A 21764-nucleotide genomic window follows, 5' to 3' on the forward strand; every position below is an offset into this window, starting at 1 on the left:
CGGAAAGAGCTTTCCGAATATATAACGTTTGCGAATTTTGGACACACGGTTCGAAAGATAAATTGATTTTAATTTTTTTTATATTATTTAAAACTGCTGACATCATCATGAGTCACTTTGAACTAAACTGCATATATTTGGACTAAATTGTATATCAGGAAGGTTATTAGTGTACTTTCCATAAAAAAAGATTAATTTGTACCTAGTTGAATTGGTTAGGACTAATTAGCATATTTGGATGGGATTTTGGACTAAACCCTATTTTTCCCTGTAAATATACAAAAAAACGGTGCCCATATTACAAATCCAGGTGCAATCAACAGTAGACAGCAGTCATCTTCAATATCCCATCTTCTTTAGTTTTCCTCTTGCTCTCAAGGGCACAAAATCATCCCGTTTTCCCAATTCGTAGACACCGCCGCCACCACCACCACCACCACCACCACCACCATGGATCTTCTCAAACAGGAACTGATGAGGAAGAGACAAGCCTTATCAGAAGATGTTGGAGTTCGTAAAACCTTCAAACGTTCAGAACTCGAACAAAAGAAAATCCAGAAAATCAGAGAAGAAGAGAAAAAAGAGTTGGAAGCAAAATCCAAATCCCTCCGTGAGAAACAACTCGATACTAACAATTCATCTAATACAACTTCAGCATCAAGTTCTCATCAAAACCCTAAATCTGAATCATCAAAAACCCCTGAAGCTTTAACTGAAGAAAAGAAAATCGATGACCTAGTTTTACCTAAACAGGAAGTAAGTCGTCGTCTACGGTTTCTTAAACAACCTGTTACCTTATTCGGTGAAGATGATGGTATGAGGCTAGATCGGTTGAAAGAGACGCTTAAAACTGGTTGTTTTGAAATTGATAATGATATGACAGAAGGGCAAACGAATGATTTCTTAAGAGATATTTCAGAGTTGAGGAAACGGCAGAAGACTGGGATTTTGAGTGATAGGAAGAGAAAAACTAGAGAAGATGGAATTGAAGATGCTGATGGGAATGGTGGATGTAGAGAAGATGAATATAGTGGTGATGGTGGTGATTCTGATGTTGGTAAAGATTTGAAAAGATTGAAAGCGAAATTTGAAGATTTATGTGATGAAGATAAGATACTTGTGTTTTTTAAGAGGTTATTGATTGAATGGAAACAAGAATTAGATGATAGACCCGATGCGGAGAAGAGAACTGGGAAAGGTAAAGGGATTGTTGCGACGTTTAAACAGTGTGCAAGGTATCTGAATCCTCTATTCAGTTTCTGCAGGAAAAAGGTAATTGTCTTATGAAAATCACTCAACTTTGGTTTATATCAGAACTTTTATCACCAAATGCTTCCATATGTTCCGGTAATAGATTAATTATATGCATTTGTCTGTTGATAGTATAGTCATGTTAAAAGTAACATTTAAATGCTCCATTAGATCTGGTATAGGTACAGTGAAAATAATTAGACAGAATTTATGGATGAATCAGTCAACTTCGCAGTATGTCAAATGGTATTTTCTCTTGGACGAATGTACACGAACATGGCTGAAAGTTGTTTTAGCTCCGTGCGATGAATGTATATTGTGGGTTCTTTAGCCTCTTTTGGTTAAGAGTTAGCGGTTGTATTGGAATAGATATGCGACCACAAAATTAAACTAGAGAAAAAGAAATCTTGTTTCTAACTTCTCTTATGTCATCTGCCAATCTAGAACTGTGGTAGGCTGGTTCTATAAAAGATGTAGTTTGAGTTTGTTGATTGGTTTGATTGGAAAAGAGTTGATTAGTTTGTGACTGTGCCTCCCTGTTCGCTTCCATACATCCTAATTTGGAAAAAAAAAATAGGAAAAATTTGCAGCCAACTTGCTTAACCAAGTTTTCCTCAAAAATGCTACTGTAGTGGAGGAATGTGATATTCCCTTGTTGCACAGTAGTTGACTTTATCTGCACATAAAGGTATAATCTAAGGTAGAAGCTTTCTAGGTTACCCAATTATGTTATGTTTTTAAGCAGTTTGCGTGGTGTGTGAATCCACTCTTCAAGTTCCATGGGGATGTTGTCTGTTCCCATAGATTAGACTTAGGTTTACATCGGAAACTACTAATGCTTTCATAATGGGTAATTTTTGTAGCCTAATTTGCTCTATATCTTTGTTTTAAAAGGAGCATGCTTGGTGACAATATGAACTCATACCGCTTCTTAATTGGGCACTTTTGAATTCCGATTAGTGACATTTCGTTGGGTCGCACTTTTAACTGCGTGGGTAACATGCATCTGATTTCCATCAACCACCCCCACCCCCACCCCCACCCAAACACACCCACACCCCCATAGAACATAGATTGAAATTCACTCAAATGAAGTGGTGTACTGAAAGTGTATTACCTTATGCATTGATATAGTCTGGGTGAACAGTTAATTATTATGGATATGTCGCTTGATAGTAAAAGTAACATTTAAATGCTTGACGTCTGATATAGGTAGTCGGCGTACCATTTAAATTATTAGAGGTGATATGTAGATGAATCAGAAAATGCTCCATTATAGCCTAATTATCATGTATCCTAGAGCACAATGAATCATGATAATCCTGTTAGAAAGTTGCTTTAGCTCTAGGCGTTGAATGTCTAATGTGGGTTTTAGCCTCTTTTAATTCAGAGTTAGGAGCTGGAATGTGAATGTGAATGAATGCGTGCCCTCAAGTAGGCAAGAAGAAATGTTGTTTGTTCGTTACCTTTTGGCGTTTGCCGATCTTTTACCACGGTAGGCTGGTGGGTGTGGAAATACATAGTTGAACTTAGCTACCTTTTGATTTTAGGAGTTGTTCAAGTAGTAACCGTGCATATCTGTTCCTTGCCATGAATCACAATTAGGAAAATGTGGGAAAAAAAATATGTAGCAGACATGCATATGCTATTATGCTAAGTCAATAACTCATATGTGCTATGGTAGCGAAGAAAGAAAACATGATGCTCACTTGTTTCTTATGAGTTGACTTTATCTGCATGTAACAGAAGTAACCCAAAGTAGAAGCTTTCTAGGTTAAAAGCAAGACAGTATTTGAGCAGTCTGCTTGATTCTGAATCACTGTCAGTTTCGATTGGAAAAAGTAATGCTGCTGTACATTAGAGTGCTATCTAATCCTTGATATTGAATCCAGGTTTACATTGGTAGGATATGGCGGGTGAGCAGAAACCGTAAGTTGCTTGGTTTTAGTCTCTATCGTTGTGTTAGAACTTAGAAACGAGCATGCTTAGTAGTAGTATGATCATTTACTTCATCCTAGTCGGGTGGTAATCGCAAATGCAACCCTTGCTAAGTAATTTTTCTTCTCAAGAATTTAAAAGAAGCGAACATGTAGCTACATGAATTTTGTAGCATCTAGGTGCAATCCTTCAGAGTACAGAGAAGGAAATTAAGAAGTCGGGCAGTGCGATTTCTGTTTTCGTTCAACTTGGATAATGATGAGAACACAAAAATGGAGAAATATGTTCAGCTCCCTTACTATTAAATATCCAAGTTCTTTACCATTTCAGTTTCTACTGTATGTTTTATTATCATTCTTTTTTTTTTTTGTTTTGTTTATTTGGTCAGTACAGTTTTTTAAACCCATTATTTGATTCTAGCCATGAAGGAATTCGATTTGCTAATGATATGCTCCGTCTCCAACTGCAGGTTCTTCCCGATGATATCCGCCAATCTCTACTAGTGGTTGTCAATTGTTGTCTAGAGAGGGATTACTTAGCAGCAATGAGACAGTACATCAGCATGGCCATTGGAAATGCGCCCTGGCCCATTGGTGTCACTATGGTTGGTATTCACGAGCGTTCAGCTCGAGAGAAAATTCACACCAACAGTGTTGCTCATATCATGAATGACGAGACAACTCGTAAATACCTACAATCTGTGAAGAGGTTGATGACTTTCTGCCAACGTCGGTACCCAACAATGCCTTCAAAGGCAGTAGAGTTCAACAGCTTGGCAAATGGAAGCGACTTGCAGTCACTTTTGGCAGAGGAAAAAGTTGTTATTGGTAATCAAAATCAAGCGAACGAAGAACAGTAGAGTTCAACAGCTTGGCAAATGGAAGCGACTTGCAGTCACTTTTGGCAGAGGAAAAAGTTGTTATTGGTAATCAAAATCAAGCGAACGAAGAAATGCTGCGTCTAATGCCCGCAGCATCAAGGGAGAATTAACTTTTTTGTACTTATTCAACCTTTGTTGCGTTTTCTGTTGAAGTACCAAAAAGTTTTCATGACTCAGTGTTGAAGTACCAAAAAGTTTTCATGCCTGTACTTTCTAGACTCAGCTTGGGATGATCTCTCATATATCTGTGGCCAATTTGTTGCACCATTGATTATTCAGACCATTCATATCCTTCAAATGGATAATTAAAATGTTTATTGGTCGGCCACCTTTTTTTTGGAATTATTAGAAGTAAGTTCACCGATCATTTTAAGGCTTGTTTCTCAAATTCTGTAGAACTCTTATTTCCAGGAAGGATTCTTTGTGGAAATCTTTTGGTTCATTATTATTAGGTCCAAGTTGAAGAAAATTCTCAGATGAGAAAGCATTGCTATGTAAAATATTATTCGTAGGGAAATCTTTTGGTTCAGTATTATTTGGTCCAAGTTCAAGATTAAGGCTTTGCTAGGTAAAAAATATTTTTATCCACTATTCGGAATCTAAGGAATGAACAACTCTCTGAAGCTTTCTGTATGCAAACAAAGTAAAACCAAAGGACCAGATTAAGCCTCCGAACTTGAGAGAAGAATCAGAAAACAAGAAAATCTAGTGATTCAGAAAAGATGTGGACCAAGAAAGAAAACTACAAAAATATCAATGTGGTATGGGTAAGATTTCATATAAAAAACATATGCTTTTATTGGTTCAGACCAAATCTCACCTTATCCATCTAGTTTTTATCCACCACTCATCAAATTTCATAAAACACTCTTCTTTACATCTTCTCTGTGACCTTACCACACAACCTACTGCAGCTCGAGGAAATCAACTACCTCTTGAATATTCCATGGCCATGGCAACTCAAGCAGCTCTTTTTACCCCAACTCTTTCCACCTCAAAATCAAACAATTTAGCATGGAAACAATCCTCAACTGTGTCATTCGCTAGCCCTAAACCATTCAACTTTGCTGCGCCACAGCGTTCCATCAAGGCCTCAGCTGCTGAAGGAAAGGCAGAAGCTCCAGCGAAAGAAGCCCCAGCAGGTTTCACCCCACCAGAATTGGACCCAAACACACCATCTCCGATCTTCGGAGGTAGTACTGGTGGATTGTTACGTAAAGCTCAAGTAGAGGAGTTCTACGTGATCACTTGGGATTCTCCTAAAGAGCAAGTATTTGAAATGCCAACTGGAGGTGCAGCTATCATGAGACAAGGACCTAACTTGCTCAAGTTGGCTAGGAAAGAACAGTGTTTAGCTCTTGGAACTAGATTGAGATCTAAGTACAAGATCAAGTACCAATTTTACAGGGTTTTCCCTAATGGTGAAGTTCAATATCTTCATCCTAAAGATGGTGTGTACCCAGAGAAGGTGAACCCAGGACGTCAAGGAGTCGGACAAAACTTCAGGTCTATCGGAAAGAATGTCAGCCCTATTGAAGTTAAGTTCACTGGAAAACAAGCTTATGATTTGTGATGAGATAACTTTTTATGTGTTTTGTGTGATTATGTAATGAAATTATTGTTTGAACTTAATTTGTATTTTTATGTTCTAAAGCTACCATTAAACATGTGGATTACTGTATAATTTCGATTCAACTGGATAGTCTTAATCTTCTTAACTCTTAAGTATTTAGCTAACTTTGATCAAGACAAATGGTTTTCGCACCTAGGGGTGTGCTGGTTTGCGCTGCTCTAGGATGTCCCCAAAAACAAGATAATGGCTATGGCTATCGGGTGTCGCCGAAAATACTATTTTACCCTCAACCTTTTCTTTTTTTTCCTTTTTCTCTTTCTGTGAACAAGGCATTTCATTAAAAATTAAGACTCTTAAGAAGTCTGGGTTACAAAAATGAGTAGAGCCAATCTAATACGGAGGTTTGGCCAACTCACCTAACATTAAATTTATCTACTGATAAGTCATGTTGAATACAAGTTGGAGGGGTGATCTCCGGGTCTGAAACATAATTGGAAGTTTTGGCAAATTTTGCTAAAGTATAGGCAGCCATATTTCCTAAAAACCCAAAAAGCTGTTGCATTGCCTTGATATCCGATTATCTTTCGCTTGTTGTGGTGATTATCGATGCTTTACATGAGGAAAGAGAGTTTACAGAGCCCTCTAGACAAAGAAAGCTAGCTACTAACTGGATGGAAAAAAGTAGCCAAAGTTAAAACTCATTTTACCAATATCCCATTTTTTTTGCTGTACCACTTTCTCCTCGACCAATTTGTGCCTCAGAACCAGTACTTACATGGAGGCAAACAGTAGTTTGTTAATTAGAATGCCCTCGAGTTTACAAAGAGGGAGGATCCGTGGACACTCTTAGATGGACAAGGTCAGACAAGATTTACACCATTTTCTCCACAAAACCCTGAACGACAATGATTTTTTTTTTCTTTGATAGGCTAAAGCCGGATCCAGGCTCCTACCCAAATCCAGCCAGTTGGACTAGCCCCACTGCTAGACTCAACCCCGCCAAACCCCTCTATACAACTAATTTAAATACAAACCTCTACTAAGGTGGGGATCGAACCCCTCTAACGACAATGAATTTAAGTGTAATATTTTGATGATATGTTTCCTCTTATAAGACTCTACATTTCTACAAAAAAAAAATGAACGCAATTCGAGATAGCAAACCTGACCATCTACCGATCTTAATTTCAATCGCTAACTTTGAACAACTGATATTCAAAGGGGTAGATGGTCGTTTATACATCTCGAATTGTGTTCATTTTTTTCCCTAGAAATATAGAGTCTTATAATAGGAAACATATCATCAAAATACTACACTTAAATTCATTGTTGTTTGGATTTTGCGGAAAAAATGGCGTAAATCTTGTCTGACCTTGTCCATCTAAAAGTGTTCATGGATCCTACCTCGTTTACAAAAAGGTACTCTTAACTTGCACGATTGATAAAGGGGGATACCAGATTTCCTCTGGGCTGATACCATTGCATATAGGATAAAGAAATTTTAACAGATCCAGATTGTTGGATCGTCTAAATGGTATCAGACCCCAAAAACTAGTATCCCCTTTATAAATCATGAAAGGAAACATTCATCAAATGGACATTAAAAGAGATGCTCCATTCCAAAAGTATATATAAGCAATTGTGCAAATTAACATACATCTAATAGAAAAAATTAGGAACAGGCAACAACTAAAAAGAAAACTTACCAGGGGACTCATCACCTAACATAGTCTCGGATAATATATTAATTGAGCTTTTGTCTCGGCAAGCAATTGTGCCTAATATCCTTTGTCAAGCCATTGTTATGTTTATTGTTGTCTTGCCATTAAATGGTGTTATATATTTCCAATTTCGGCTTTACAAGAATTCCTTGTGTTTGGTTGTTGTTAATCTTTGCCTTCTATTCCTTTAAATACTACAAGAATTCAGTTGTTCTCATAAGGTTGGTACATGGCCGGTAAACAATGGTTTTCTTTATATTTCAGTTCAAAACAATCTATCGCGCTCTCTCCTCTTTCTGATAACCAACTCCCCCCATTCGATAGCTTATCCTTCTGCCCTTGCTTGTGATTCTGAAGTTTGTCTTTTGCATCTGTCCAAAAGTTAGTTTTGTGTATTTCTTTCTCTTCTTTCGACATCTCTATACTCTTCTCTATTCCGCTTTTAGGTTCCCTTTAGCTGAAGCACCATGAAACTGCTATCCTGGAATGTCCAGGGCATTGGAACTCCTTTAACCAAGGACCATTTTAATTTTTTGTGCCAATACTACAAGCCAGACATAGTGTTTTTAGCAGAGACAAAAGCCCCATTGTCTCGAATGTACTCTTTTTTCAAGAATTCTCCTTTCCATGACGGGTTCACTGTTCCATCCGTGGGAATAGCCAAAGGTTTAGCAATAGCCTGGCACAACAATATGGACATGAAATTAATATCTTCTAAGTTTAATGTTTGTCATTTTGAATCAAAGATAGGAGATACATATATCATGATCACATGTGTCTATGGAGCAGTCGAAGCTAACGATAAAATCGAACAATGAACCCATATATCAGACATCGGGCAACAAATAAATAAACCTTGGTTTCTGATAGGGGACTTAAATGTTATTTTGGACCCAGACGAAAGACAAGGTGAAAATAAATCAGGCTCCAGCAGTAAATCTTTCATCGTCAATACTATCAATTCGTTGGGACTCCAAGATGCGGGATATGATGGATCGCCGCTCACGTGGTCAAACAATCGAAAGGGAGAATCAAACATCTGCGAAAGAATTGAAAGAGCGCTTATATCCTTCTTGTGGTCTCAGAAATTCCCGGACACTAAGGTAACTCATCTCCCGAGGGTAGACTCTGATCATACGCCGATTTTATTAGATTCAAATCCTGACAAAACTAGGCTTCAGAAACCATTTAGATGTCTTAGATCATGGTTAAATCATTCCACCTTACCCACTGTCGTTGAAGCCTTTTGGAAATTACATTCCGAAAACTCCCGAGAAAGAAATTTTTCTGGGCTCCTTAAATTGTTATCCTCCGATTTAGCCCATTGGAACTCTAATACCTTTGGGAACATTCACAAACATATTAAGTCCCTAAATAATAAAATCGATAGTATTCATAGATCCGGAAACATATCGAAAGAGATAGAAAAGTTAAAAAAACCTCCAAGCAGAGCTAGGAAAATGGTACAAAATAAAAAACGATTATTATCACCAACTTTCTAGGGATAAGTTTTTCAAGGATTATGATCAGAACACGGAATATTTCCATGCCACCGCCTCAAATAGAAAAAGGATTAATGCGATAAATTCTCTTAGAGAACCTTTCGGGCTTTGGCTTTCAGATAAAGATCAAATCAACTCGTTGCTGGTCAATCATTTTCAACAAATAGGCTCGTCCCAGAATAGCAATTTCGACTTTGATCTATCTACTATCATAAATCCTTGCATCTCCTTTGAGGAGAATAATTCCCTGACTCTTATACCCTCTAAAGAAGAAATCTGGCTCACCCTATCTAACATGAATCAATGGGAAGCCATAGGGCCAGATGGCTTCCAGCCGGGTTTTTTTTAAAGCCAACTGGGATATCCTGGGTAAAGATATCATTTGCTCTGTCCAAGAATTCTTTCGTTCGGGCATCCTTGACAAAGATTTTAATCATTCTTTCATAACTCTCATCCCAAAAATTTCTACCCCTCAAACTCCAGGAGATTTCAGACCTATTAGCCTGAGTAATACTATTTATAAAATCATATACAAAATTTTAGCAAATAGGCTAAAAACCATTCTAGGCAAATTAATCTCCCCCAATCAATCGGCCTTTCTCCCTGGCCGACAAATCACTGATAACATCATAATTGCTCATGAACTCATCCACTCGATGAAAACTTCCAAGAAGAAAAAGGGGTTTCTGGCGTTGAAACTAGATCTATCTAAAGCTTTTGATAGGGTTGAATGGACTTTTATTAAAAAAGTCCTCCTAGCTTTTGGGTTCTCGGAAGACTGGACAAAACTCATTCTGCAATGTATATCCACAACCTCCTTTTCCATTCTTCTAAATGGTTCTCCGGGTCCTACTTTCAAAACTTCGAGAGGTTTAAGACAAGGGGATCCTTTATCTCCGTACCTTTTCCTGATATGCATGAAAATCCTTTCTAGACTCCTAGAAAAAGCCATTGAGGACAAGAGAATCTCTGGTTTTCAAATTAACAATAAGGCTCCCAATATATCACACCTTTTTTTCGCTAACGACTGTTTCTTATTCACAAAAGCTGATCTGGGGGAAGCGAAAATTCTGTTAGAAATCCTACAACTCTTTGGGAACATCACGGGCCAAATGGTTAACCTTCAAAAATCAAGTGTCTACTTCAGCCCAAAAATTCATCCGAAACATGGGAAGATTTTAGCTAAAATCCTAAAAGTTCTGATGATGACCAAAAATGATAGATACTTGGGAACCCCACTCTTCTTCGATAAGAATAGGAAAGCTAATTTTGAAACTCTCCCACAACGATATTATTCTACTCTTCAAGGTTGGAAATCTAAACTCTTGTCTCAAGCAGGTAGGACTATCTTGATAAAGTCTATCCTTCAATCTTATCCAACCTATCAAATGCAAGTTCTTGCTCTGCCAAAAGAAACTCTTGATCAACTCGACAGAATTCAGAGAAATTTCCGATGGAAAAAATATGGACAAAAAAGAAAAGGAGGATTTATAAAAGCCTGGAAGGGTATTTGCAAACCCATCTCCCAAGGTGGTCTAGGAATTAAAAACCCTCATCATTTTAACTTAGCTCTCCTCACTAAACTGGCTAGTAGATTGGTTACCGAACATGATCCATTATGGGTCAGATTGTTAAAAGAAAAATACTTCCCAAATTCGCACCCTCTAGAAAAGTCCAGAACTTCGAATTTGTCTTGGATTTGGACAAGTATACAAAAAGGATTAGAGCTAATAAAAAGTAACTATGTTTGGCAAGTCAAAAACGGAGCTTCGGTGAAAATTTGGGAAGACAGATGGGTTCTGAACTCAGATTTAATCCAAAAGGTCTTAAACGTGCAAGAGCAGGCTCCAACAAGAGTTCAAGAGTTAATAACGGAAGAAAATGAATGGGATTAGGAAAAGCTAAATCAATTCTTTTTCCCAGATGATAGGATTAAAATACTAGCTCTAAATCCAAGGAATCAAGAGCAAGACATCATCAGATGGCGCCATCATACCTCGGGTAAATTCTCAGCCAAAAATGTTTATAACTTTCTAGCCAATTAGGATCAAGACACTGTTATCGACCGAGATTTCCCATGGAATAAGATTTGCAAAATACAGGCAATTCCTAGAATAAGGCTTTTCATATGGAAACTGTCTCAAAAAGTTCTGCCAACTTCCTCTAGACTAGTCACACATAACAAGGACATAGACCCGATTTGCCAGTTATGCAATAATCAAGCGCAGGAAACAGAATCCCATCTTTTCTGTGAGTGCCCGTTTGCCAGAGCAGTTTGGTTCGGACTATCCCTTAATCATATTCTCTCAAATTTCTCTCCCAGTTCAATTATTTCCTGGGTTAAATGGTGGATTTCGGAGGCTAACCTGAGCCAATTTCAAGTAAAAATTTCTACCGTTCTTTGGTTCCTCTGGAAATATAGATGCTCGGTAGTTTTTGAGAAAATAAACCCAGGCCCGATCAATCTAATAGGGAAAATCAATAATTTCCTTCATTCTTCCTCGGTAATTACTGCTCAAAGTAAAGTAAACGCTCAACAGAAAACGTCCACCAACTGCTCTTGGTCCAGCCTAAATTCGGATTGGATAACCTTTATTGATGCCTCTTTTAAGGAAGAGGACTTGTCAATGGGATATGCTTTCATTCTATATTCAGTTGACGAGAAAGCCTTCATGCACCTATCGGCGGGCTCGGAGTGGGCGACATCAACGTTTCATGCAGAAGCAAAATCTTTACTAAAGGCGGTTATATGGTTAAAGGAAAACATATTATCCAACGTCTTCATAGTCACAGACTGTAAAGCTTTGGCGGACAACTTAAATAAGATAAGTACAGACGGTTCATGACCAGCGGAAAATACCTTGCAAGAAATTAGGAAAATACTGAGCGATCTTCCTCAAGCGAAAATGAAATATATTAAGAGGAAGAATAACTCAGCAGCGGACTATATTGCGAAGGAGGCAAGGATTAAAAAGCTTCAACATATGTCGGATAATATGCAGCTAAAAGTTCAATCAACTAGCATAGATTCTAATGTTTTCGATAAAAATGATATTGTAAATCTCATGTACTATATTTGATAGTTAATATATTATCTCTTTCCATCAAAAAAAAAAAAGAAAAAGAAAAAAGAAAAAATTAACATACATCTAATAGGAAAAAAGAGGAAATTTAAATAGACCCATTGGGGCCAGCAGGGTGTAACTACAGTCCATGGCACTTCAACTAAGCACCGAGAAAGTCAACCTCATCTGAGCTTGCATATAGGTCATTGCCCTGATCGCTGTTGTAACTACTCTCGGATGAAAACATAGACAATGAACTGTCCGATGTGGCACCAGTTCTCTCCAAATCCAAGTTGGCATCACTGTTCACCTCACTTTCGCTTATTTGTTCAGTATCCATGAAGCTACATAGAGGGTAACATAAAGCAGTGGTTATTATAACTTCCAAGTTATCATACAATGGTTTCACAGAATCACACAAAAAATTACAAGAAACTAACCTTCCTTCTGGGGGAAAAACAGCTACTAAACAGAGTCCAGGCCTTTCTTCCATGACCCGCTTAACAGGAATACTGCAGGATTTTTGACAAACTAAATTGGAAAAGAACAAAAGGAAAAAAGATTAAACATTAACATCAATCTCAAAGGAATACTCATATACCTTGGGCTATAACACCTGTCATACCAATCATGGTCTGATGCTAACCCTTCCTTGTTGGATATGTCCTATTTGGAGTCCAAGGTCAGAAAACTCAACTAGAAAACTAGAAATTCTGAATTCTATTATCAAGATGTTGAAAAGGATAAGGTTAGCAAAAAGTTCAGAGAAATCTCTTCTAAGTTCTACCCACAAGATGCTTAAGGAATTTAAAGCCTCCTGAAAGTACTGCCGTTAAAAGTCGACCCACTTCCACCTGCAAAAAAAGACATCACGCTATGACACATGACAGGAAGTAGTAATTCTATTCATGCTAAAAATTTAAGAGGACATGGATGATAGCTCTCACTTCTTTAAGATGCATGCACTCACGTAAGATCAAAACTTCCAGTTGATGTCCACTAGTGCCAGTGCCAAGGTTCCTACGAAATAAAGAAAATGAACTGAGTACCACCAACTCAGAGGAAAATATCCGAGGAAGTGATTGGAATACATGCACAATGTAAACATAAGAAATCTAAAAGGTGTACAACAATAGAAACCTCAAAAAGGTTCCAGTGATTGAATAAGATGTTGAAAGATCAACGAACTTCAGCTTCCGGAACCCCTAACAGAAAGATGGTTCATTCCAAGAAAAAAGAAGAGGGCAACATTATGTCAGCAGGCTATATCAAATACTTAAAAAAAATGAACCCACATTTAAGCTCCAGTTGCAAAAAGAAAACAACATATTGTGTATCCAATCTGTCAATAGGTTAATTACCGGCTTTGTTGGTTGGTCAACATTTTAGCCTAAAGCATGTTCGTTGGTAATGTGATTCAATTCATAATATAATTTGGAGAGTAAAAGACAACATGCAAGATATCAATCTGGACTTGTCATTAAGAACCAGTTCACCCTTGACATCAAAATACTAAGTATGCTACCTTCATGAGTATACGGATTTTGTAATCTTGCAGGATGAATCCTCTGAGGGCCAAGGAGGTCAAACGAGGACAGCTGTTTACGAAACCGACACAGGTTGTTGACTTCAAACTGTCATCTCTGCCTGATAAAAAAAGGTCTTAAGAAGTAAGTGGGAATTACTTGCAATGCAAGGAAATCCAGAAAAATGAAGGCAATATACCTGTTTTATAAGATTCTATGAGTAGACACTCTAAGTTAGGACAAGTTGTGCTCACAGATTCCAATGTTTGCTTAAGTTCAGTAACACTGTTCACAAGAAAAGAGGTTAAGGGATTGAACCTTTATGTCAAATACTCACTAAAGAAATTCAAGACACATGAGCACATCAAGACAACCAAGAGTATGTTCTTATCGTGATGATACACAGGCTAAGCATGGATGAAAAGCAAAACCAACACATGAAAGAGGAAAAAGATAGAAGCATGAGCCTACAGTATTTAACCTATTCTGATCATTTAACCATGGTCACGTTCAGTGCACAAAATAGGAACAACGTAGAGTTCCTAAGGAGAAAAACATTCTACCAGAGAACACGAGATGAAAACCAAAAGTATCAAGAAGACTTACAGGCCAACAATTTTGAAATCTGTAAGTGCTTGGCAAACTGATAAAGCCACGCGAAGTGCGGTATTGTCCATTTTATCAACATTGTAGAGGTGCAACTTCTTCAATAAAGCCCTTCCATCACAGCAAAACAAATGTTAAAAATATAATTTTTTCCCTTGAAAGCAAGAGGTTCTCGTTTATTGATCCATACCCGGAAGCCCCACCATCCAAGCTTAAAAATGTTAAGCAGGACCTAGATAGTACATATGAGTCTTTTCCCTGACAAGATCTCTTATTGTTCCGGGAAAAACCAGCATCAACAGAACTATCAATACCATAGACCATTGGACCAGAATTCCCTGAGAATGTTGTAGGAGATGACAATACACCAAGTTTAAGTGACCTGAAAATTAGAATACGATAAGAAAGTAACAAAACTCAGTAAGAAGTGTGGACAAAGGACTGATATCCAATGTACTATCACATAGCTTGGAGAATAAGAAATTAAAACATGATAAGAAGGAAAGCGACAGGTGAAAAGATAAAATAATTAGGAAATCCAAACTATTGCATGTAACGATCAAAAGCTAGACATAAATTTTATGGTACCCCTTCTAATCTTCATTGTGCTCTTTATAAGCTCCAGACAGCTTCGGTGTATATGATTCCATTTAGATTCCAAATTTTGGCAACCAACACACTTCGTGTAGTAAAACACCTATTACACACAGTGAAAACCTAAAGCATATCTTACTACGACTTGTTTCCAGTTACGGGGATGTTACTTACAAGCAATCAATGCCTTCTGATTATTCGATTGTTATTTGTTTTTGATTTTCTAGAGAAGTATACAAATGCCCTCTGGTTGGCCTCTTCTCGGAGTATTTAATCTTTTTAAACCCAGATATCAACTCCAAGTTTATCTACTGATAACACAAACTCCTAATATCCATCGTCATCTATGGCATAGCCAACTAGAGCAGAGATGTTCTGTATTAGGCGGATAATCATTTCATGAGTATCTATTTCATTTCATATAAGGTGTTCTTGATGATATTCAATACTTCCAAGGTCCTTCCAAACCTACTAGTACTTTCCCATTTATCTAGGCGCTTATGTATATCATAGCATGTAATGAACCACAAGTTTTAATTGCAGCACTTACAGAACCAACAGCCAGGAAATGTCAAATATGCATGATGATTATGTGTAGACACGGCACCTATATCATATTACATCACCGTACTTGCTCCTAACAGAACAAATAAACAAAATTAGAATACTATGTGTGGAAGGATTCTCACCGGAGCCTCTTCCCTGCTCGATGAATCATTGTGGCAACAACAGCGTTATTAACCCTTGGTACTACTGTAGTTAAATCAATATCAGCATAACACAATGGGTTCATAGCACACTTATTAAACATCCAACAAGTAGCTGCTGCAGAACAAAGGCTTTGTGTATCAAGCATAGCAAAAACCTTCACATCAATAAAACCCCATAACACAATTAGGTAGGTAAGTATCAAAAGCAAGAGAAAATGTTCAGAAAATGAAAATGAAAAAATTGAACTGAACCTACATACTTTAATGGTGAGATCATGAGAAAGAGCCCAGCAAACAGAATTATGTTTACTGAATCTATTACGTTGAGCTCGTTTCCCAACTTCCAGAAGAATAGAACCCATTTTAAGTGTATTTTCGATTAATTGATCTTGATAAAGTTCAGATACCCTAGATTCAAGTAAGCGTTCAAGAGAAAGCTCAATTGAAGCAGAAACTGATGTATTATAATTATCTAAAGAGGATAACCCTAGAAATTTTTCTAGGAGATTATCCATTTTTGAAGAAGAAGAAGAAACCCTACAAATTTGAGGTTCTATGAAGGAGTATCGTATAAAGTGGACTGTGGAGACAACAGACAAGAAAATGCTTTTAGAGAGAGATTTTTTTTTCTGGAACCAAATGCAAATTTTAAGGGGACAAATTTTAAGGGGAAGTTTTAATTTTACTTTTTATCTGGTCGGGTACCCGAACCGATGGTCTTACTTCATGTCTCTCAGCTACAGCCTACAAATAGTTGCATATGAAACATGAGATAAGAGGGTTAATGTTCAATTCATTTGATACACTAGTATAGATAGCTATCACTTTGTTGGAAGTCAGCATGCTGCTGCTAAGGAATGTTTATGATCCAAAGTATTTGCCAAATTGCATCTGGATTGAACCAAATTGGTCACTCTCGCCAGAGCTCAACTGGTTTAACCCTTTATGTAAGGTCTCTTTTCTTTATATTACCGTTCCGTAATGTTTTTGATATTCTAGATGACTATAATTTAATGAGAACTTCAGCATACCAGTACGAACATGTTCATTCATATAATTGCACTGCATACCAGTTACCTTACTTCCTCCCAACGGAACAAAGAAAGTAAAACCAACAAAAAAGATATGATAAACTCAAAAAAATAATTAAAATTACTACTAGATTAGACTTCTTAGGCCTTTCTTCTTTCACGGTTCCTTCATTCGATTGAAGTTATCCCATCCATCGTTCTTAAGTGCTGTGAGTTTTGAGTCCAGTTCCGTAGCCATATATAAACCTTGCTGTTCCTTCTGTGTATACTTGAGTTTCCTTGGCAAGTCTTGAGGAAAGAAAGAGACATATCAGATCTCAGTTAATAGGGATATGAATGTTGGCCTTAAACATAATGGATTAACAAAGAGAAAAAAACACTCACGACTTTCTAACGGCTTTGCTTAGGATGGAAGCCGACGTAAATGTCTTTCCATCGAGGTATCTGTTTTCTCCGGTCATTCTCTGTTTAATTCTAATGTCTAGTTCTTCCGCGTCAGCCGTAAATGGAGTATCTGACGCCTGCAGCGGTAGAGAATTTTTTTGAGCACCATGACATAACTTATTGAATTCACTAAGAGTGAAACAGAGAAAGAACGATTACCATGACCCATCCCCAAGTATCAGCATATGAAGGAATATGAGCTGAATAAGGAACAACATCTGCAGACAAACGAAATTTAGTTTACCCAAAAAAAAAATGCTTACTGAGGAGCCTCGCAGTTGCTTTATACAAGAAAGAAAATGAGATATCGCGTTTTGAATACTAACATTTAAAAACTTGTCTAAGAGTGTTGTAAATGCATGAGAAAACCTCTGTATGACTGAAAATTCCTGCTGGTCCCGCCTGCAACAGTGAAACAAAACTTGTTGAGAACTGTCAGAATCTCGCACGAACAATTGGAACTAATGAACCACAAAGAATGTATTGAAAGACTGATTTACCTGAGTGACAAAAATGCCACCTTCTTTGAGTCTAGTCTTGACAATTGACTCATAAAAGGACTTCGTGTAGAGTTGGTAACATGGGCCTCCTTCAATTGGATCAGCCAAGTCCCCTATTATCACATCAAAACCATCTTGTCTACTCTCAAGCTCTGCCCTAGCATCATTTATTATGAGTTGAAGTCTTAAATCAGAGAAAGCTTCTTTGTTTGCAACCAAATGTGATTTGCAAAATTCAACAACTTCCTGTTAAATGAGATAAAGAATGGAACATCATTCCCTAGAAATCAAATTAGTATAATTCTCTACTACATCCTGTTAACGAACAAGATTAAATGAGATGCAGTTGTAACTTTTCAGGGTTGCTATTACCTCATCAATGTCGCACATAACAACTTTGTCTACAGTTTTGTGTCTTAAGATTTCTCTTGCAGTAGAACCTTCTCCACCCCCCATGATGAAAATGGTCTTTGGACTAAAAGAAACATAAAAAATAGATGTTGAAGGCTTTATACTGAATACTGTCATTAACTAGTGAAAGTAAATACGAGCATATGAAATTCCCACTGTTATGACAAAAGTAGACATTTTAACATCCACAACCTCGTAAAATTGGATATGATTGTAAGTTCCTTGCATTTTGGTTCAAGACTTTTAAATGTCAAACGTGGACTTTCTTAGACAAGGGTTGATAGCTTAGGTGTTTGTCAACTATTCAGTATAAGAAAAAATCATCAAAATAAAGTGAACTAAAAAGAAGATCAAGAAATGTACTTTGAATGTTGAAGAAGAGGTGGATGAACAAGAGATTCATGGTAAATGAACTCATCAATTTCTGCACTTTGAAGCTTCCCATCAATAACCAATGCCTACAGTAAGATGTATACAAACAGATATAAGTGAAATGTTCTTAGAAACAAAAGGTAAATAAGAAGATAACTATGATATGTCACAAACAAACCTTTCCGAAGGGTTTTGTGTCCAACAAAGCAATATCTTGATACTGACTAGCTCCTGTGTGTAAGATACTGCACCGAAAAATCAAAACTTTTAAACCCCACAAAATATAGTACTCAAAATAAAACATAACAGAAAGAAGTTTAAAAAGAAAGCCTTATGTCTAGCTTTTACATGACCAAGATTATAAAAAAGTTGAAACTCCTTTTAGTTTTGGATATGCTTAGGACTTCCATCGAAGTTAAAATCAAGAAGTGTCTCTATTTTTACAGCAAAGTTAAACCCGCCTAAACCATGAGGCTCAGTGGAGATACCAGATAGGGACAGCATAAGTTAGCCCCAATGACTATGAGGGTTATTCGAAGCGGTGACCTATTGACCTATTGGGATCAAACCCAGGGTAGAATGACTATCCCCAACGACGCTCGTAAGTTAATGAGTATATGACATAAGCAGATATAACAAACACCAAGTGGGAACAAAATAAGAAAAAACATCTTTAACTTAACTTGTATGAGACATACAGATGAGGTGATGTGTTAATATATATACCTATTGAGTGCAAAACACCATCTCAAGTCTTGCTCAATCTCTTCTTCATACCAACAGCTTTTTCTATGACCGTTATTATTTGCACTATGAGCAACTCCATTACCATTGCTCCTGTGATGAACTCCATTGCCATTGCCATTGCCATTGACAATACCATTTCCGTTACCATTGCCATCAGAAATATCACCCATTTCCTAGTAGCTGAGTAAAATGATAGAGATATAATGTGAATAGCAGAGAAGAGGAGATAATTGGAGGAGTTAAAAAGTGGGATTTGTGAATGAAGTAATGGAGATGGAAGGGAATAATATATATATAACGAATCATGCTCAAGGTTGAGGCCTTGAGAGTGGCAGGCTGGTTGGCATGTCATGGCATGGCAGAGTAATCGAAGTGTTATGAGATAATTCAGCTTTGGATTATAGAGAGAGAAAGAGAGTAGAGAGAATACAATGATTTGAGTTTTGAAGCTAGTGGGAATTGAAATTGAGTAGAGAAATGAATGCAAAATTGAAGAAGAACATGGATTTTAGCAACACTACTCTAATAAAATTAAGCTAAAAAGTGAATGTAAAGAGAGAGAAGAGTGTGGTTTCTAAGGTTGATTCTGTCGCGGGGGAGTTCTGGTATGGACAGAGTAGTCATCATATCCTCTACATGCATATCATTGTTGCTTCCAAGTTTTTAACACATTATACTACTCTTCATATACTGTACAGCTAGCTAGCTAGAAAGAGATGTTTTTGGTCCCGATGATTTGGAAGCTGAACCACATTGCACTAGTGAAATTTGTGTCTATCTACAAACTAATAGTGTTAATCCAATTTGTTGTCCAGACTTATGCCTAATAAGAGTACTCGATCAACTTTAAAATGCTATCTGTATGGACCCTATTTAGCCCGCCGGTGTCAGAAATTGCATGGACATGAGGCTACCTGCACCCTCTTATACCGCTAGCAATTAGCATACAAATTTCTAAACAAACTAAATGCATCTTATTCTTAAGAAAAAGGCTTCATTTAACAAACTGTTGCGCACCCAAAAAAAAATTAGCAGCTAATTTTAGCCCTTTGAAGTTTAATCCAATTTCACCATTATAACCTTTTCATATCCTTTCATCCATTGCCTATTGTGGTCGAAGCCGTTCCAATTCAGTTCAGAAGGACCAATTCTAGACATATGAAATGTGAATATGTATGTCAGCAGTCAGTATGCGGGCTTGTATAGTTATGAACTTCTAAGGATATATAGAATTAGAAATCTAGACAAAAACGACAAGAAGAGATAAAAGAGAAAGAAAGACAAGTACCAGGGGGATATTTTGTGAGAGTGAGATCATTGGATTTCATTTCCTGTCTTTCTTGGTTACAGAGAGGGGCGTGCCTTGAGTATCGTCAAAACTTCATCATGATTCATATATACTCTCCTCTCTCTATCATTCTAAACGGCGTGCAGTGGCAGGCACACTCCCGCATCATCTTCAGCATCATAATAATCACTCGAATATCTCTCTTCCAACAAAGATTTCCTTCCCCCAGCCTTTAAAACCCTAGAATAGAAATCACTCAACTTTTACCACGTACGTTCATGATGCATCTTTTCATTTGTCTATTCATTATCACCATCGTCCAACACACCTAACCATCTCGATAGACACATGTCAAACAAGTGTGGCCCACGTTGAGTTATGCAGTGCAGCCCTCGTCTGATGAGACTGACCCTACTTTATTTTTCAGTAGGACCATCATGTGGCTTGAGCTGTTTGTGATGTAAATGGTGCATCAGCATATGGGTGATCTGTTGTGATGGTTGATAGACGCATTTATGTGTCTAATTTGTCCCCAATGTTTCGTATTGTTAGTATTTGTTTTCGTTTTTATTATGGTGTTTTGTGTGTTTGTAGGTATTTTTTGGAAATAAACATTTTCGAAAAATCGGCTCAAAAAAGTTTCTAAAGGCACCTCGGAAGACAGTTGTTAAACGGACTCTCAGTATGGTTAAGGGGAAACTCAATTGCTATGGGGCATCCCAGTGCTACTCACACCCCTACTATGGTTAGGGGGCATCTTCTTCAACATTTCAAACAAAGTATTTGGCGGGAAACTCTTGCAGACGGCTGGTGAATTTTTGGATCAGAGGTTGAACGTGATTTTATCAGATTCAGTCATTCAATTTGGTTGGGCTGGTCCTGTTAGGACTAAACAGGGTCGATATGTCTTCTTGGATCGAGTAAATTGGGCTGGATAATCGTTTCTCGACGAAACAAAGATGAGGATAAACTCGGATTTTCTGTATTGATTTTGGCGAGATTTTATCGAGATCTTCTGTTGGTTTTGGATTGATACCTTCCTGTGTAATCGAAACAGGGATGGTAAGTGTTTAAATACGAGAAAAAAGGCAAGTTATGAGGATTATCCGTAAACAGAGAGTGTCTTATTCTCGGAATATTTTTGTTGAATATATATGGAAGATACAAATTGAATTGATTGGGGAGAACATTATCTTTGGATGTTATTTTGCATTCACTAGGGGAAATGTGATCGTGTTGAATGGAGATAGGAAGCTGCAGACGCGTAAGAAGATAAAACAGGAAGGAAAATATTCTCGACTTAATGGTTTGGCAGCGAGAAGATTTGGGAGTTTATTACAAAGATTTTTGGTGCGGTGACTATATAAAGGCGTGACAGGACTCACAATAGGGATGGAGAGTGAGGGGTGAGAATACAGCAGAGAATCGGGAGTTGCAGAGATTGTCTCTGCTGCTGCCATTGAAGAACATACGAAGAACATAAGACTACAAGGAGCAGTCGTAATTGCTACAGTGGTTGCGAGACATAGTGACAGTCGTAGAAGCTACAACGTCAGTAACAGTTTATTGTTGTATCTGTAACAATTATAACTGTTACAAAGGCCC

At 37.4% G+C, this 21764-nt stretch overlaps 4 protein-coding genes across 6 annotated transcripts; 2 read left to right on the forward strand and 2 right to left on the reverse strand.

Annotated features, from left to right (window-relative positions):
• Positions 1–355: 355 nt before the first annotated feature.
• LOC113333146 (pre-mRNA-splicing factor 18-like) lies at positions 356–4414 on the forward strand. The gene is made up of 3 exons (XM_026579651.1): positions 356–1272; positions 3659–4016; positions 4115–4414. The coding sequence occupies exons 1-3, from the start codon at positions 451–453 to the stop codon at positions 4177–4179; spliced, it is 1245 nt and encodes a 414-aa protein (XP_026435436.1). The 5' UTR covers positions 356–450; the 3' UTR covers positions 4180–4414.
• Positions 4415–4922: 508 nt separating this feature from the next.
• Positions 4923–5787, forward strand: LOC113333147 (photosystem I reaction center subunit II, chloroplastic-like). The gene has a single exon (XM_026579652.1). It carries the CDS (start codon positions 5016–5018, stop codon positions 5640–5642), a length of 627 nt encoding a protein of 208 aa, XP_026435437.1. The 5' UTR covers positions 4923–5015; the 3' UTR covers positions 5643–5787.
• Positions 5788–11862: 6075 nt separating this feature from the next.
• Positions 11863–16112, reverse strand: LOC113332675 (F-box protein At4g02760-like). The gene is made up of 12 exons (XM_026579198.1): positions 15627–16112; positions 15346–15521; positions 14253–14444; positions 14063–14173; positions 13656–13741; positions 13456–13577; positions 13071–13135; positions 12878–12950; positions 12722–12784; positions 12532–12596; positions 12371–12442; positions 11863–12274 (listed from the first exon to the last, which is right to left on the reverse strand). The coding sequence occupies exons 1-12, from the start codon at positions 15879–15881 to the stop codon at positions 12091–12093; spliced, it is 1464 nt and encodes a 487-aa protein (XP_026434983.1). The 5' UTR covers positions 15882–16112; the 3' UTR covers positions 11863–12090.
• Positions 16113–16404: 292 nt separating this feature from the next.
• LOC113333302 (thermospermine synthase ACAULIS5-like) lies at positions 16405–20373 on the reverse strand. Of its 3 annotated transcripts, XM_026579813.1 has the most exons (11): positions 20160–20373; positions 19952–20021; positions 18851–19051; positions 18303–18369; positions 18116–18210; positions 17714–17816; positions 17342–17587; positions 17168–17243; positions 17001–17059; positions 16782–16918; positions 16405–16685 (listed from the first exon to the last, which is right to left on the reverse strand). In XM_026579813.1, exons 3-11 carry the CDS (start codon positions 19039–19041, stop codon positions 16598–16600), a joined length of 1062 nt encoding a protein of 353 aa, XP_026435598.1. In that variant the 5' UTR covers positions 19042–19051; positions 19952–20021; positions 20160–20373; the 3' UTR covers positions 16405–16597. The 3 variants fall into 3 exon arrangements, with proteins under 3 accessions (XP_026435598.1, XP_026435599.1, XP_026435597.1); XM_026579814.1 differs by lacking the exon at positions 18851–19051; XM_026579812.1 differs by lacking the exons at positions 19952–20021; positions 20160–20373 and having other exon boundaries at positions 18851–19912.
• Between the last annotated feature and the right edge of the window lie 1391 nt (positions 20374–21764).

This window comes from Papaver somniferum, unplaced genomic scaffold (genome assembly GCF_003573695.1).
Source record: "Papaver somniferum cultivar HN1 unplaced genomic scaffold, ASM357369v1 unplaced-scaffold_132, whole genome shotgun sequence".
Classification (NCBI taxonomy): domain Eukaryota; kingdom Viridiplantae; phylum Streptophyta; class Magnoliopsida; order Ranunculales; family Papaveraceae; genus Papaver; species Papaver somniferum.

Bases quoted from the DNA above. Each gene is read 5' to 3' on its own strand.
- LOC113333146 (XM_026579651.1), top strand. From the start codon at position 451: ATGGATCTTCTCAAACAGGAACTGATGAGGAAGAGACAAGCCTTATCA. The intron at 1,273-3,658 runs GTAATTGTCTTA...CTCCAACTGCAG, and splicing joins TCAGTTTCTGCAGGAAAAAG to GTTCTTCCCGATGATATCCG. The intron at 4,017-4,114 runs GTAATCAAAATC...AAGTTGTTATTG, and splicing joins AGAGGAAAAAGTTGTTATTG to GTAATCAAAATCAAGCGAAC.
- LOC113333147 (XM_026579652.1), top strand. From the start codon at position 5,016: ATGGCCATGGCAACTCAAGCAGCTCTTTTTACCCCAACTCTTTCCACC.
- LOC113332675 (XM_026579198.1), bottom strand. From the start codon at position 15,881: ATGGATAATCTCCTAGAAAAATTTCTAGGGTTATCCTCTTTAGATAAT. The intron at 15,522-15,626 runs GTATGTAGGTTC...ATTGATGTGAAG, and splicing joins CTCATGATCTCACCATTAAA to GTTTTTGCTATGCTTGATAC. The intron at 12,785-12,877 runs GTGAGAGCTATC...CTTTTTTTGCAG, and splicing joins AGTGCATGCATCTTAAAGAA to GTGGAAGTGGGTCGACTTTT.
- LOC113333302 (XM_026579813.1), bottom strand. From the start codon at position 19,041: ATGGGTGATATTTCTGATGGCAATGGTAACGGAAATGGTATTGTCAAT. The intron at 17,817-18,115 runs GTACATTTCTTG...TGTTTCTTTTAG, and splicing joins CCTCTTCTTCAACATTCAAA to TCCAAAGACCATTTTCATCA. The intron at 17,060-17,167 runs GTTAGTATTCAA...GTTTGTCTGCAG, and splicing joins TCTTAGACAAGTTTTTAAAT to ATGTTGTTCCTTATTCAGCT.